Here is a 15,591-nt window from a genome sequence, read left to right as displayed (position 1 = left end):
GCCCTGGCTGCACCAAACTTGGGGCTTTCAAGGTTTTAATATAAAGTGATTAGAGCAGAAGAACAATTGTCCTGGCCTGGCGCTTCACAGTATATAGTGAGCAATGACTCAGTCCGTGTGAAATAGCTACTATTTACTGAGGCTTCACAATCCACTCCATTATAAAGAGCAGGCCTGTGACCGAGAACCTTTCTAAGACAGTGGTTGTATTTTTGCCTTATTTCTAAATGAAAATGTCATGTCTCTTACCTATTTTATTCATCCTCAGTATCATCAAGTAGAAATGTAACTGGGCCCTCCCTGGTGGCGCAACAGGTTAAAACAAAGCACTATGAAGCTGCAGTTCAATTTCTATTCCTGGCCAGGGAGGTGACCCACACACTGTGACAGGCCTCTCCTGTCCCACCTGCTGCTCCCCTCAGCAGAATTTCAGAAGTTGGCCTGTTCCGTTCCCCACTCTGTCTCTGGTGAAGCCTCACGCGCCATCCCCAGCCCCCAACCTCTTGCCTATTCTCCAGCTCTTACATGCGTAAATAAATAAATCGTTTTTTTTTTAAAGTATAACTGTAATCATTGCACAAGAAGAGTTAAAAAATAAAGTAAGCTAGGAAAAAAATATGGTCTCCATTTAGAGATTATTTGCATTGAAGAGTTTCTGCAGCTTTAGAATGGCTGTCAAGTAGCAGGAGCTTCCCTGGTACCTTGATGTTCATAGTGGGGTCCCTGGGGCCCCAGAGGCCTTACAAGGAGTCTGTGAGGTTAAAGCTATTTTCATAATACTACTGAGACCTCTTCTGCCCCTTTCACTGGGTTGACATTTACACAGAAGCAAGGAGGAGCCTTAGCACAGAGCCAGGGAGAAAGAAGCATCATCCTGGGTTAGTAGTCACAGCGTTTCTTGACTTCGTATCGAAGACACATTTTTTAATAAAAAATTCAATAGTCAGTTCCACTTAAGAAGGCCATGCTGAGGCAGCGAGAGTTACTGACTTCGTTGGATCTTGGCCCTTGAGTTCGGCTCTTTAACATTCTGTGCCAAGAGACAGGATGTCCCCAAGAAACCTGGCCGAGGGGAAGCGACGGGGCCATTAAACTGTGAGCTGACCTGGCTGCTTTTTCTCAGATCGCCATTTTGACTTCAAGGAATGTCCTTCTAACTCTGGTTGCTTGGATGGGGGTTGATCTGCAGACATCTGCCACAAGACGAACAGAGTGAGTCCATCACTTCAGCGAGAGCGACTGACAGTACTTGTTGGCAATGGTAGGATTTGTGTTTGCCACAAACTGGAATTTGGGGGAGCTTCTATTCACCCTGATGAGTCTGACAGCTTTCCAATATTGTAGTGGTTTTTCCTAATGAGTGGGGCTGTGAATGAATGTCAGTTTTGATATTGTGTACCAAAATATATCAACATTTGGAAGATGTGCATAAGCCAGTAAATCAGCATTTTCCAAGTGACTAAATGCATGATGACGAAGTCACATTGGGGAAAAAGCCATTCGAGTTGCCAGATAGGCCATAGCTTAAGGGAACTGAGCAAAAATCAAGTTCACTGACATTGCTTCAAAATCCTGCACTGCAATTGGCCTCTAAGGAAGTACAACTTTTCAAGTTGTAGCATAGCATTAAAGAATCTATTTGCAAAGGCTATTAAAAATATTCCTTCCAGGCTCTCCCTGGTGGTGCAATGGGTTTAAAGCACTGCACTATGAAGCCATCCGCAACCACTGCAGTAATGAGTTTGATTCCTGGTCAGGGAAGTGACCCACATGGCGCAGCAGACCTCTCCTGACCTGCCTGCTGCTCCCCTCAGTAGTGTGCTTCATCAATCTGCCTGTTTTGCTTCCCCACTCTCTGGTGAACTCTCTCACCCACCCCACACCTCTGGCCTGTACCCCAGTTCTTGTGTGCATAAATAAATAAATCTTTAAAATAAATAAATCTTTAAAACCATGTATTTTGTCCTTTTGAACTGTGCAGGGCAAGTTTTCTTCAGACATGAACCAGAACAAAGTAACACAGCAGGCTCAGACTGAGTGCCCAAGCAGAGCTGTGCTCGATTAGACCAGACAGTACAGAGATTCACAGAACAACACAGTCCCACATGTCCCACTGCATTTTGCTTAGCATTATAAAACATTATTCATTAAAAACCTCATCATCAATTCATTAAACATAATAAAAATTTATTTTTCATAAAAATGACTTACGTTTGCACAAAGTATCATCAGTTTAACTGACTTAAATAAACTTTCAACTTACCTATATTTTAATTTCTTATGCAATATACTAACACCAAAAGCCCACAGAACAACACCTGAGCTTCTTGTTTCATATAATTCTGATGGCTTCATAAATTTTCCAGTATCCTCTCTATGGAGTAAACTAAGGTATATAAATAGAGGGGTGTCTTTATTTTAAAAACACCGTAAAAGCAGTAATGCTTATTAGAGACAAGTTGGAAACTGCGAGAAATGTAAAAAAACAGAATAAAAACACCTTAGTTTCCAGACTCAGCACTCAATCATTTTACTCAGCTTTTCATCACACAGAGCTTCTCACCCACGTGCACCCCAAGCCACCTGGGTGCGTGGCAGAACCATCCTCCCGTGCTACACTCCTCCTTTCTCCACCCAGCCCGTCAGGAAATCAAGGCTCTACCTTCACGGGAGAAGCCCAGAATCCCTGATCTCCACCTGCCTCTGCCCTCACAGGGCCCCATCGCCCCTCGCCTGAACCATGCAGTGAGCCTTCCAACTCACCCCTCTGCCTCCACCCTTTCCTGTTGGCAACAGCTAGGGGCATGGAAGCCAGAGTGAGCCCGGGGTGGCTCCCACCTCGTTGCCTAAAAGCAAGTGCCCACACTGGCTCACGCGCCAGGTGACCTCCCTCTCCCTCTGGATCACCATCCTACATGTGCTGCTACCACGGTCACTCAAGCTCACCCCTGCTCCTCCAGCCTTGCTGGGGCACCTCCATGGGAGAGGTAAGCTTGGCTCCCGGCCCTGCCTTGTCTCATCACCTCGCCCTCAGGCACTGGCTTGCCCCTCCACTCAGAAGTCACCTTCATGGTTCAAACTCAACACATCATCACTTCCTGGTGGGTCTCTCTGGCTTGGTGCTCACGGCCACCTAATAAACTACACTTCATAGGGGCAGGGACACTGCCCACTGCTGTGTTCCCCAGCTCCTTGAACAGTGACCAGCAGATGGTGGATACTCAACAAATATTTGTTACGTCTCCATATGCTGTTTTCAACAGGTGGACAGATGTCAGTAGGGCATTGGTTAAACAGCGTTGCATTTCTCACTGAGGGATACCAGACAGCCTTTGAAGAGGAGGTAAACCATACATTTAACACGGGGTGATGTTCAATGGGAAAAGGCCAGCAGCAAAGCCCTATATGGTTACCTATTATTTTTGGCAATCACCAGCGGACTAGTTAAACTGTCCCCAAACTCAGCTTCCTGCTCTCCTAACAATTTGACCACTTCAGAATTTCAAAAGAACACCTCACGTCTCCTCTTGCGCGTTCTACTCAGGAAACATGAGAGCAACTTCTCTTCCCAGGAGTCTCCTTCTGCTGCCACCTCCTGTTTCAGCCAGCAGAGAACATTCTGTCCCTCAGATGTGGGCTCTCCCCAGTCACCTTAAGCACGCCGATGTTTATCTTCCGCCTCACCCAGACCAGCTTCCTTCCTGCCAAGCCACCTTTTATTTTTCCAACTGTCAAATCACAATTCAAATGCGATCTTTTTCCCAAGGAAATTTCTTGGTTACCACAGTAACACTTCAATCAAAACTAATCCTCCTCTCTCAAAATCTCAGTGTCTTCAGAGGGCTTTTTGTTCAACAATGTTACACAATTAATTCTAACATAAAAAGCCTAGACAATTTTAGTTCCTTTTAAAAAAATATGAATCCGATAAAAACCACTTGGATTTTTAGATACCTCAAGAATAGCTCCGTTTTGAAGTTGTAAATATAGTGTCACGGCACAGAATTTCGTTTAGTATTAAAAGCTCCCAGAATGTGGAGCGCTCACAACGTAGCCAAATGCTGTACTGCTATGCCATGTAATTACCACTAGAGGGCAGAGTTTAACAGCAAAGAATTCCAACAATGGCGAGTCTGGCCCCCCAGGCTTTGGGATATGAAAAGCTCCTGGAACCCAATAGCTGATAACAAGATTTCCTGAGGAACAGATAGATCTGAGCTAGAGAGGTTGTCTAGGTTGCCTAGACATGTGACTATTGAGAGTGACAACAATGACTCCACAGGTGGGTAACAAAAGGTAAACTAAAATCATGCAATGGGAACTCCATGCTATTACAAAATAAAAATATTTAAGAACTTCTGGAAAAAATTTTTAGAGATGTGAATGTTATTTGCCATCAGCTAGTGAGTTACTAAATAGTTACTAACAGACATCAAATTTGACTTGCCCCTGCACTCAAAAGTCACCTTCTGCAGGAGGCTTTCCCTAGCGACTTAACATAAAATACAACACTCCCTTGCCCTCGTACGGGCTTGTTGGAAAAGTCATGATGCATTTTTGCTTGAAAAACAGAAGAACATATGTCCAGGGCTTTTCCAGCAACCCAATAGTTCCTATTTCCTTTCCCTGACGAATCTTTCTGGTTTATCGGGAGACAAGTGAGAAGTAGTCCTGCAGGTGACAAGGGGCAAGGGCTAAGGAGATAAAGGAGATCACACACAGAGGGCCCGGCAGCAGCCAGGGTGGCTGCTCTCAGTGGGGAGGTCAGGGACGGTCTCTCTGAGGCAGCGAAATCTGGGTCAGGATGAACCAACCACACAGAGAACTAGGATGGCAGCGATGAAACTTAGGTATGGCCTACCCACTCCTGTCTCAATTTGACCTTCAGTAAGATGTGAGAGGGAGACCTTATTCACAGACTTTTTATTATAGTATCTCGTGGTCACAGCTCTTCTACTTTGTTATTAGTTATTGTTGCTAACCTTTCTGGGCCCAGTTTATAAATTAGGCGAGGTAGGCACATACAGAAAAAGTTTACAGAGGGTCTAGTACTATATTTTAGGCATCAGTGGGAGGGAGGGTCTTGACATGTATACTGTCCACGTATCGGCACTGTGCTAACTACTTTACATGTATTAACTCATTTAACCCTCACATGAGCTCGTTTACTGCTAAGGAAACTGAACCCCAGGGAATTTCAGAAACTTGCAGAGAGTCATGCAACCAAAAAATGGCTAAGATGGATTTTGCAGGTGCATGAGTTTCCCAGAGTTGCTGTAACCACTTACAAGTTTGGTGGCTTTAAAATAGAAATTTATCCTCTGGCAGCCACAATCAAATCAAGGTGTCAGCATGACCTACGTTCTCTACAGGCTCCAAGAGAAACCTGCCTGCCTCTTCCTAGTCTGTGGTGGTTACAGTGATTCTTGGCTTGTGGAAGTATCTCCCCAGTCTACTCCTGTTGTCATGTGACACTCCCTTGTGTCTCTATGTCCAAATTCCCTACTTCCCATAAGGACAGCAGTCACTGGATAAGGGTCCCAATCCAGTATGACTTCATGCGAACTTGATTTTATTTGTAAAGACCTTAATTCCATTTTAAGAAAACTTCTCAAAAGGCTAACAATAGAGCTTACATATGACCCAGCAATTCCACTCCTAGGTATATTCCCAATGGGCACAAAAACATTGATTTAAAAGGACACCTGCACCCCTATTGTTTATTACACTATTTACAACAGGGAAGATGTGAAATCAACCCAAATGCACCAAAATAGATGACTGGATTAAAAAGATGTGGTACATATATATACAAAATGGACTATTACTCAGCAATCAAAAAGAAAAGTCGTGCCTTCTGCAGCAACATGGATGTAGCTGGAAGGGATTGTGTTTAGTGAAATTAGCCAGAAAAATACCAGATGGTTTCACTCATGGCAGGAACGGAAGAGATAAGGGGGTTAAAAAAAATAAACAAATGTAGCAGAGTAAAAATGAAAACAATGAACAACTATAGACCAGAGACATTTTAGGGGGCAGAAAGGGAAATGGGATCAGAACTCGGTGGGAAGAGTGCACTGGACTGGGAAGAGTGCATTGGACTGTGGTGATGGTTCAGGGGTGAACTGGTGGTGGGAAGCCCATGGGGATTACAACTGAGATGGAAAAATGCACAAAAAGAATGATGTAAAAATACTAAAAAAAAAAAAAAAAAAAAAGACCTTAATTCCAGATAAAGTCCCATTCATAAGGTGGAGGGGGAATGAGGACTTCATTTTCTCCTCTCGGCTGAGGGAGAGCAAAGAGTAAGAGGAAACAGAAGTCAGCATGGAGGAATACAGCTACAGGGTGGACGGCAGGAGGTCGGGGAGACACAGACAAGCCTCCTGGAAGGGCTGAGTCCCATCAGAAGCCACAGCTTTAATTCTTACTTGCATATTAGCTTTATTAGCTTTCAATCTTTTTTGCCACCTCTCCTTCTGTCTGCGATCTCAAAGGAGTCTTCTGCCTGTAGCACCAAATACAAATGCAGGTCTGGCTTTCTTTATTCTCCTCAAAGAACAAATCAGGCTTCTCTGACCATCTCTGCAGGGTTTGACCTTGACTCAAACTACAGTTCAGGAGGTCCAGGGTTAAGCCGCTTCTGACTCACAAGACTAAAAAATCTCACCTCAGGTTGCTTTGGTGGGACAATCTGGCCTAAGGAGAGATGCAGGGAAGTACAGCCAAGCTGACCAGAAGAGGAGATGCATCCAAGTCGTGCAGCATAGCAAAGGGTCATCTATCTCTACAGCTGTGCAAGTTCACACATGTGCTCCAGGACTCACAGTGGTGTCATCAGGTAAGAAAAGGGATGTCGGTGACACAAGGAAGTGTGTCATCAAGAAACGTCAGCAAGAACAGACGGAGTCTGTCTGAAAGCCTAGGACATGTTACTGGGAAGCGAAACAGGCGGTGGATTGTCCCATGGCTTACAGCAGGGGTCAATGAATCTTCTCTGCTGCCCATTACTTCAGGCTACTCAATTCTATCATTTGGGGGTGAAAGTGGTAATATGTAAATGAATGAACATGGCTGTGTTTCAAGAAAACCTTGTGCACATTGAAATTTGAACTTTTTTTCTAGGCAGGAATAATTTTTTTTAAATATTTTATTTTTACATCATTTTGTGCATTTTTCCATCTCAGTTGCAATCCCCATGGGCTTCTCATCACCAGATCACCCCTGTGCCATCACCAAAGTCCAGTGCATTTCCTTCCCCCTACTGTCCTTGATCCCATTCCCCACTCCACCCCCATAAAATATCTCTGGTATACAGCTTGAACTTTGTTTTTTTTACAAATTATTTTTTTTCAACTATTACAACCAGCGGTTCTGTTACCTGCGTGCAGGCAGTGTGGTAAGAGGTGACAGCAAGACCTGGTCTCAGGCTGCAGTTTGCTCCCCCACCCTTGGCCCACGCTACCCCCAAATGCTCATGAATTAATATTATTGTGGTAACAAAGCCTCCAGTAGGAAGTCTCCTATCTCCTTTCCTCCTCGAAGATATTAACTGACTTCTGGCAAGGGGCTAGATACTCTGAACGCTGGATGGCCCCTGGCTCCTCTCCCTGACCTCCTCCAGGAACTGTCAACTCACCCAATTCAATGACTCTTAATTCTATCCAAAAAGCTTCCAGCAGGGCCTGCCCTGACGCCCCCTTCACTGCCACTATCCAGGGAAGGCGCTCTGCCTCCCCTTATTCCCACCCGTGGGACTGGCCTGGACGATAACTAACAAGCGGTGAGTGTCCAAACCCACCAGCTGGAGGAGATGTGCAGTAATGCATCCCCAAGACTAGCACTTTCTCCACCTGCTCAGAAGCCCAGTCATTGATGAGACTCTTCTCGAGACCAAAAATTTCCCCTATGGAGGTGACAGCACTTCGTGTTAAACCATGACCAGGATTTAGCTTGCTTTTTGCAAGACAGGCTTACTGAGGTCTAATTTGCACTCAGCAAGAGTCACCTGTGCTAGTCCGGTTCTCTGAGCTTTGAAACCACCATCATTGGGTAACTACTGCCACAGCCAAGGCCACATCATCTCCCCAAGTTCCCTGTTCCAGGCTGCTCTCCCCTTGCCCCTTTTAAAATCAGTGGTCTGTTTCCCGTCACTGTTAAGTTTTTATATGTGTCCTGGAGCACATCCCTTCTGGAGAAGATGGCTATCCCATAATCCCTTCACCAGTGAAGGACACCTGGCTTGTATGCAGGCTTTGTCCATTAAAAACATAACTATATACACGTCCGCATTCAAATTCTTAAGCAGATAAATGACCATTGTCACAGATGAGAAGATGCTACTGACAGAGAGAGGGTCTGTCTCTCACCTCTGTTCTTCCGTCTTTACACCTGCTTCAGCACCTGCCTCAGCGGTTTTTTTTTTTTTTTTAACTATAGCAACATCCACCCACACATACACACCCCAAGAACATTACAGAAAATGTTTTTGGGGTGGAGTGGGAAAGATCAGAGGGAGCCTCGTTACACCCAACGCACGTCCCGGACAAGCCAAGGCCGTGGCACATTCACGCTGGCAGTGCTGTCACCTGGCCCCACAGGGGAAGCTCGGTTCTGAGGCTGTGCACACACTCGGCAGAGACCGGCAGAGCAGCCAATCAGGCTGTTATTTGGTTCATATAACTTGTTAAAATCTCACGGAATGTCCAGCGTACCAATGTTTTTGTAAGTCCCTTTCATGACTTTGTTAGCTGGCTAATTCAGAGCAGACTGGCCTGTTCCCTCCCACCCCCCACCCCCTTTCCCTCAAAGACAGCTATTTAGCCGTGACCATGGCTCCGGCCATCCCGAGCACAAAGGGGAGCCGCCCCCTCTCCCACCGTGCTCTCCCACAGCCAGGGCACTTATTCTTGGCGCTGGAATTCGCATAATTACTCCTCTTTTAATCTGCTGGGTGACCTAACGTAGCCCCAGTCTCGGCTGCGGCTAACAGCCTTGCTGAGCTCTGAATCTTGGCCCGCTGTCATGTCGTAGGACCCTCATGGAAAGCACATTTTCAGAGCATTAACCCCTACGGGACCGATTCCAAGTCTCCTGGGCTCTTGAGCTGCCCAGGGCAGGGGCACTGTGGGGAAAGCACTCAAGAGCCCAGTCGGGAGCCTCCCGCTAATGTCCAAGGCGAGCTCAGAAACCACAAGTCATGTACAAAAGATCCCAAGTGGTTTTGCAGGGACTCACCAAGGTGACTGCAACAGATGGCGGGAACGAGACCACCCTTCAGTTGGGGGGGGGGGGAAGGGGACACTTGCTAGCTAGCTGCTCACTGTGGCCTGGACAGTGGGCGGGCCCTCACCCCAGTGCAGGTCCTGGCTGCAGACACCTCAGCTGACCTGTCAATCAGTTTTCAATTCGCTCTTTTCCGTTTCTGACTTATCTTTCTGAAGGGCAGCTTATTTTAAAGTGAAAGATCTATAAAAGCCATTTCTTCTAGAAGGAAAATCACTAGCCATAGTGAGCCCTACCCCCTCACTCCCTAAAAATATAGTTTTAAACCACCGTTAGGAAAGAGGCTTTACCAAAATGATTGTAGGGCTACAGATGAGGAAGTTAAGAAGTTGAGGGCCCTCCCTGGTGGCGCAACGGGTTAAAGCGCAGCACTATGAAGCTCTCTGAAGCCACTGCAGCACAAGTTCAATCCCTGCCCAGGGAGGTGCCCACATGGCACAGCAGACCTTTCCTGACCCGCCCTCTGCTCCCCTCAGCAGGGTATTTAAAGTGATCTAACTGTTCTGCTCCCTACTCTGTCTCTGGTGAATCCTCTCACCCCCCACACCTCTGGCTTATACCCCAGTTCTATAAGCATAAATAAATTAAAAAAAAAAAAAAGAACTTGAATCTTCAGTCTATTTTAGAAAATAGGGAAGAGAGACAAGAAATATATTAACATTTATTATGGGGGTGGGGGAGAGCACAACTTCTGAGGATTAAAGTAGCCCCAGGAAACAAATGAAGAAAATGAAAGTCAAGTTCAGAGGTTCAAGCATCATAGATCCCGAGAATGAATGCAGACTACTGGGGTGTATCCGCTGTCTTCTGGGCTGGTGCCACTGGTGACACCCAGCACCTCCCTGGTGTCACCTGAGTCACACGGCTCAGTACCTCCTTGGGTCCAACTAATGCAGCAGTTGTATGATCACCAGGGTCAGTAACAAAGCTCCCCACCACTTGCTTAAAAAAACCTTTCCCCTCCAACCCATCACAGGGTTGGGAAAATCTAAAGATATCAACCTGGAAGAGACGCGAGCCCACCTGCTGGTTTTCTAGGGGGGGAGATACGGTCCACAAGTGGCATCAAGCCCAAGCTCACGCTGCTGGTTAGAAACACGGGTGGACCAGACGCCTGTCCTGGAGAGCATAGGGTAGTGTCACTAGGAGTCGCACCGGGAGTGCTATCTGGTTTGTTATCGTTGATGCACATTTTTAAAAATCAAATGTTCTAAGGCGTTATCTGGCGACGCAGGTTTAAGAAACTAGACACTGAGTAAATGCGTTTTAACAGGACAAAACCATGGCAAAACCAAATGGAACAGTAAACAGTAAAGCAGTCCAGAGGACCAGCTTTACCTCATAATTTTGCCTGCCCGGGGCTATTTCCTCGGAAAGCTATTTGCTCTGCTTTTTTTTTTTTTTTTTTAAGTTGGTTTTATCTGGGGTAAGGTATGCTAAGTACGCAGAGGAAAATTCCAGAGCTATATTCCACTAACTAAATCACTAATGACTACAGAGGTGGAGTTTTTGCTCTCCCACCTGGAGGAGGAGGTTACTTTTAGACAGTGAAAGAGAAGCAATTAGATTAAGGAAAAGGACCTCATAGGGAAAAAAATCAGACATTCAAGATGATGGTATTTTGAGCTACGTTAGAGAAAAAAATCATGGCAAAAAGGAGAGGGCCAGGAAAACAAGAAAAAGGAGGGAAAAAAAAACCCCAAACCTCCTCTTTAACAGTGAGAAAGGAGACAGAAACCTTGGAAGATTCCAAAATCCCTGGGGCTCTTTGGACCTGGTCTAATTTTTTAATTGCCTCCAAGCACGGAATTGAGCCTTTAGGGTCCAGATGCTGCTGGGAGGAGGTAAAGGACTTGGCCACAATCCTGGGGGTTCCCAGCCCCGGTGCACAGAAGGGCTACTCGTATCTTAGCAACCGCCACAGGGCCCCCTTTCATGCCGCCCCATTAAGGAGCTGCAACCCCAACCACTGGAGTGGAACAGCAGCAGGACACAGAGCACAAAGTGGACAGGACCATACGTGGGGGCATCCTTGGCCGGCTCCCGCCCCACTGAGGCCCCATCCTCCCAGGAGTCTCCTCAGCACTTAGCCTTCCCCAGACCCAGGGTGTGGGAGGTGGTCTCACACCTGACAATTACAGCTGGCCCCGGACTGCCCTGCAGGTAGGGACCCACAGCATCAACCCTCAGCTCTAACCACTACTTCCATGGGTTGGGCCTCCACAGATTCCCAGCCCTGGATGCCAGATGTGAGTAAGGAACCATGACGAGAAAAGATCCCCATGGGCAGCTCCACACAACTCATACCCCTGCTGAGCAAGGATCAACGGGGGAAGACAGGGGAGCCGGTCTCTGTGGGAAGGAGCGTGGCACTTAAAAGACAGAGCACTGAGTGGGGGGGCAGGTGTTGCAGCAGGAGGCCATGCCAAAGCAGACCCACTCATTCTGGGGTTACAAGGATCCCTAAAAATGAGGTATTTTGACTTTTGTTTTTTAGACTGATTAAGCCCAACTCTACAAGAAATGACGGGCTTTACAGAGAACCTTTCCAAACCCAAGAGGTTTTAAGTGTGCAGGCACTTGCAGGGAAGGAAGAGCTCAAGGGTAGGGTGGGGGAGGTGGTGGTGGCTGCCAACTGCACCCCTTTTTATCCACAGCTCTCCCCCTGATTATCTGTAGTCACCCTCCATTCGGCTGCAACTAGACTTACCAGCCTCAGTAGCATAGACTCACCAGCCAGGCCTGACGGAGCAGTAAGTCTGGCGGCCTGTGCTGGGCGAAGAGTAACAGTGCTTGAGGACAAAGGCCCCTAGAACATGCTTTTCGAGCTTCTATGCTGGTAGGGAAAATGCAAACACCCCACATTCACCTAACACATCCCCAAGTCATCCCTCTTAAATCAAGTGCAAATTAAGAAAGAAAAAAAGATGACATATCGAGGCTTAATTTATAAAGCTGACCAGACTCACACAAGGTTAGGAGCAAAGAGAACCTTCTGAACAACCCCACAGACTTTTGAAAATGAGCCTCCCCACCCGCCTCATGGGCCACCAGGAGCAGGAGCAGTTCTATCACCTGTCAGTGCCGGGAAAGGCAGGGAGAGCACAGCTAAATAAAAGCCACCCACACTCCGACAGCTCTTCTTACTCCATAGAATTCAACTCACAATGACCCATATTCACGAATGAGATCCAACTGCTCAGATCAAGCTGAAACAGGTCATTCCAAAAATCTGTTTAGCTTTAGAATCCATCTTTGGGTGATCTTAAAAAGGTTTGGACTTTTGTAAAAGAAAAGACTGAGTAACTGGAGTCAGAGGCAGGGATGTACCTGCCAAGCACAGCTTTGTGGGACTGGAATGGGAGACAGACAATTTCTGAAACATGGTACAAAGTGAACTTTAAAAGGCTGCTGTGATTCATTTGCTGTGTAATTCCAGGGCACAGTTTTTACATGACAGTCAAGTCCAAGAACAGGCTCAATGAGTATCCCCTCAAGTTCTGCACAAACACACCTTTGCTGACCAAGAAGGATTGAGACGCGTCACTCAAAGTTCAGACCCAATCCTGACTGCCCCTGTGGTTTACGAGGTTACACGTTTGCTGCGGTGAAGCTTCGAAGATTCAGACATAATCTGGGCATTAGAGGGATAAAATGTCACTGCCTCAAGTGACCAAGTGGTTCTATCAATACTAGAACTTTCTTCCAGCCAAAATCTTGTCTAGAAAGTGAAGAAAATACCAAAAGCAGGTGCAGATACACAAAAATTCTCAGGTTGAATATTCCCAAACTGGGACGCTACCCTTGGAGTGATGGAAGATGGGTGTGACTCCAAGGTCACACCACCTTGAGCCCTAAAATGTGCTGTGATTTCTCCTAAAAAGTTAAGTTTTACCCTTAGAAACCAAAGAAGAAAAAGAAAGAAAAAAAAAAAAGCCTAGCAAACTTAGAGTTCCCATTTCTATAGTACAAACCAGAGTTACACTTCTCAAAAATAAAATAAAGCAAACATGTACACCCAAGTAACAGAGGAAGAGGGAAGCGATGACAAGCTTCTTTCTGCTCACAGAAAATGCTGTTTAGAAACAGTGAATATTTAGAAGCATCAAACGCCAGGTCTAGTGAAGAGCAGCAGATGGCCACAGAGCATGCGCCCAGGTAAGCTGCTGAGCGAGCAGGTGCTGCCTGGGGAGGGTGTGTGTGTGGGGGGGGTGGGGTGGCGGGGCGGGGTTGGGGCAACTCAGCAAACCTCAGGTGCTTCAGGCCTCCACTGAAGAAAAACACAGGTTTGCAATTCTTCATCTACCAACCCCAAACCTCTGAAAGCTGAAAATCTATAAATAACTTATTTGGCAGCAAACAAATCCAGCCTCCCTGGCCAGCAAAACAGGACCAAAATACATGAAATCATTTTAAATCTGTTTTATTCTACTTAATGTAAATATCCTTACATTCACTGCTGAGATAATGAATTTGGTTATGGGTGCCGGCCCCAAATCCCTTTGGGGGTGTTAGATACGGACCACATCACCACTCTAAAAAAATTCTGAATTTTAAAAACCCACCTGGGTCCAAGAGTTTCAGATAAGGGGAAGAGATTATAGACTTACAGGAGGATGATGTAAGAGCCCAAGGCTGATGTAAGGCCCCTTCACAGTCTACCAAAGGCCTGAGAGAGTCAAATTACCTCCTGGTTGTTTCACTCCAACCAGCTTCCTCCCCCAGTCAGCCTGCAACAGTGTTTGGCATCCTTGCATCAGAAATGGAAACTCTACCCCTGGCTCCCAGTGACGGTCAAACCCTGGTTTCCTACCTTCACGTACCCCGGCGTTGGGTCCAAAAGATGCTGATCCCTGAAAAGAGAAAATATAAATATAAATATGAGAACACCTGAGAACAATGCCTTCTTACCTTACCTGAATAAAATAAACCCAACATTTTCCCACCCTGTTCATTCAAATGTTTAAGCCTCCCCTCTGGACACTCAGCAGTTAAGGAAGTTAGAACACACACTAATTCCTTTCATGGTGGACGCTGGGAAGGGGGACGGCACCATGACCTCGGTCTTCCAGTCCTTTCCCATCACACTGAAGCTCCAACTGTTAGGACTACGTACACCGGAGCATACACATTAGCTTGGAAGCCTGAAACAGCTGAGAGGAGAGCAGAGGTGGGAGTGAGACAGAACGGGATGCCCAAACCAGGCAGCCCTTGGGATGGAGCAGCTGTGTCTTGCCCACTCGGAGGTTCTGGTGGGCAGGGCGGAGCAGAGCCCCAAGGTCACCTAGCACTCTGGTGAGTGGGTGAGCACAGCTCTGCCCCCAGTTCTGCTTCTAAGCCACAACTTTCCAGTTCTGTGTGTGGCTCTATCACCCATCCAGAGCTGGTGTCAAGCCAACAATATTTCACCCTCATTTCCTTTGGTGTCTCTCTCACGTCTGCACACGCCCATCATGATACCTCGACAGGATTAACCAGACAATTAAAAGGCAACAGCAGAGGGTGGCACCGAAGAGGCCGACCTATTGTAGGGCGGGGGAAGAAGGTCTGATGAAGGCAAAGGACAGGATGGGGGACCTGACAGTGATGTTTGGAAGACAGAGTGGTTCCTGAGCCTTGGCAAATCTACCAAAAGAACAGGGCACCTGCATTCACAGGCAACTAGGATGTGTCTGAGCCCCAGAGACAGATGTGGGCTGTTGCCCTGGCCATAGGGGAATCCCAGAGAACTGAGGCACTGTCCCGCTCTCTGCACACAGGAGCAGCAAGGCCATTGCAGGGCACAAAGATCCTGAGCGCACAGTCCAGGGACATGCTCACCTGGAGGTGAGATGACTCCAACCCGAAAGCCAGGGTCTGACTGTCCACCTAGGGCTGCTCAGAGGCAGGCCCTGTCTGAGACGCTCCTCCCTGCACAGAATAGGTTCTGAAATGAGCCCTCTGTAGGACCGCAGCATCTGAGCAGAGCTGAAGCTTGCGCTTCACAGCAAAGAGGAGTATAAACCGGTCTTCACATGGTCTGAAGACCAGGCAGAGTATGTGCTAAGCTGTGCTCAAGTCAGCCAGCACCTTGTTCCACAGCCGGCGAGCCTACCACGTCCCCTCTCCTCTGAGGGTCTCTGCAGGGTTGGTCACAGCTGCTCGCCTCTCACGGCACACTCTGGACACCATGTCCCTATCATTAGGCTTCGCATGGGACCACCAGCTAGCGACTAAAGACTTGGTCAGCGGCACCTTGGCTATGCTCCTGTAAGTTCTAGACCTCTGGTTTTCTAATAAGCTCATGGACATGCAGTCTGCTGCTGA

The 15,591-nt window shown here is 47.0% G+C and overlaps 1 protein-coding gene across 1 annotated transcript in view; it reads right to left on the bottom strand.

The window, feature by feature from the left end:
* The window catches only part of BCAR3 (breast cancer anti-estrogen resistance 3), a 104,850-nt gene that overhangs the window by 52,078 nt on the left and 37,181 nt on the right, over positions 1–15,591 (bottom strand). Inside the window, exon 3 of the mRNA XM_004689766.2 lies at positions 14,099–14,138. Coding sequence (XP_004689823.1) covers positions 14,099–14,138 — 40 coding nt within the window. The remainder of the gene's footprint in view (positions 1–14,098; positions 14,139–15,591) is intronic.

This window comes from Condylura cristata, unplaced genomic scaffold, assembly GCF_000260355.1.
Source record: "Condylura cristata isolate star-nosed mole 26May11 unplaced genomic scaffold, ConCri1.0 scaffold00026, whole genome shotgun sequence".
Lineage (NCBI taxonomy): Eukaryota > Metazoa > Chordata > Mammalia > Eulipotyphla > Talpidae > Condylura > Condylura cristata.
The sequence above is the reverse complement of the archived record's forward strand: the minus strand, read 5'-3'. Positions and strand labels throughout refer to the sequence as shown.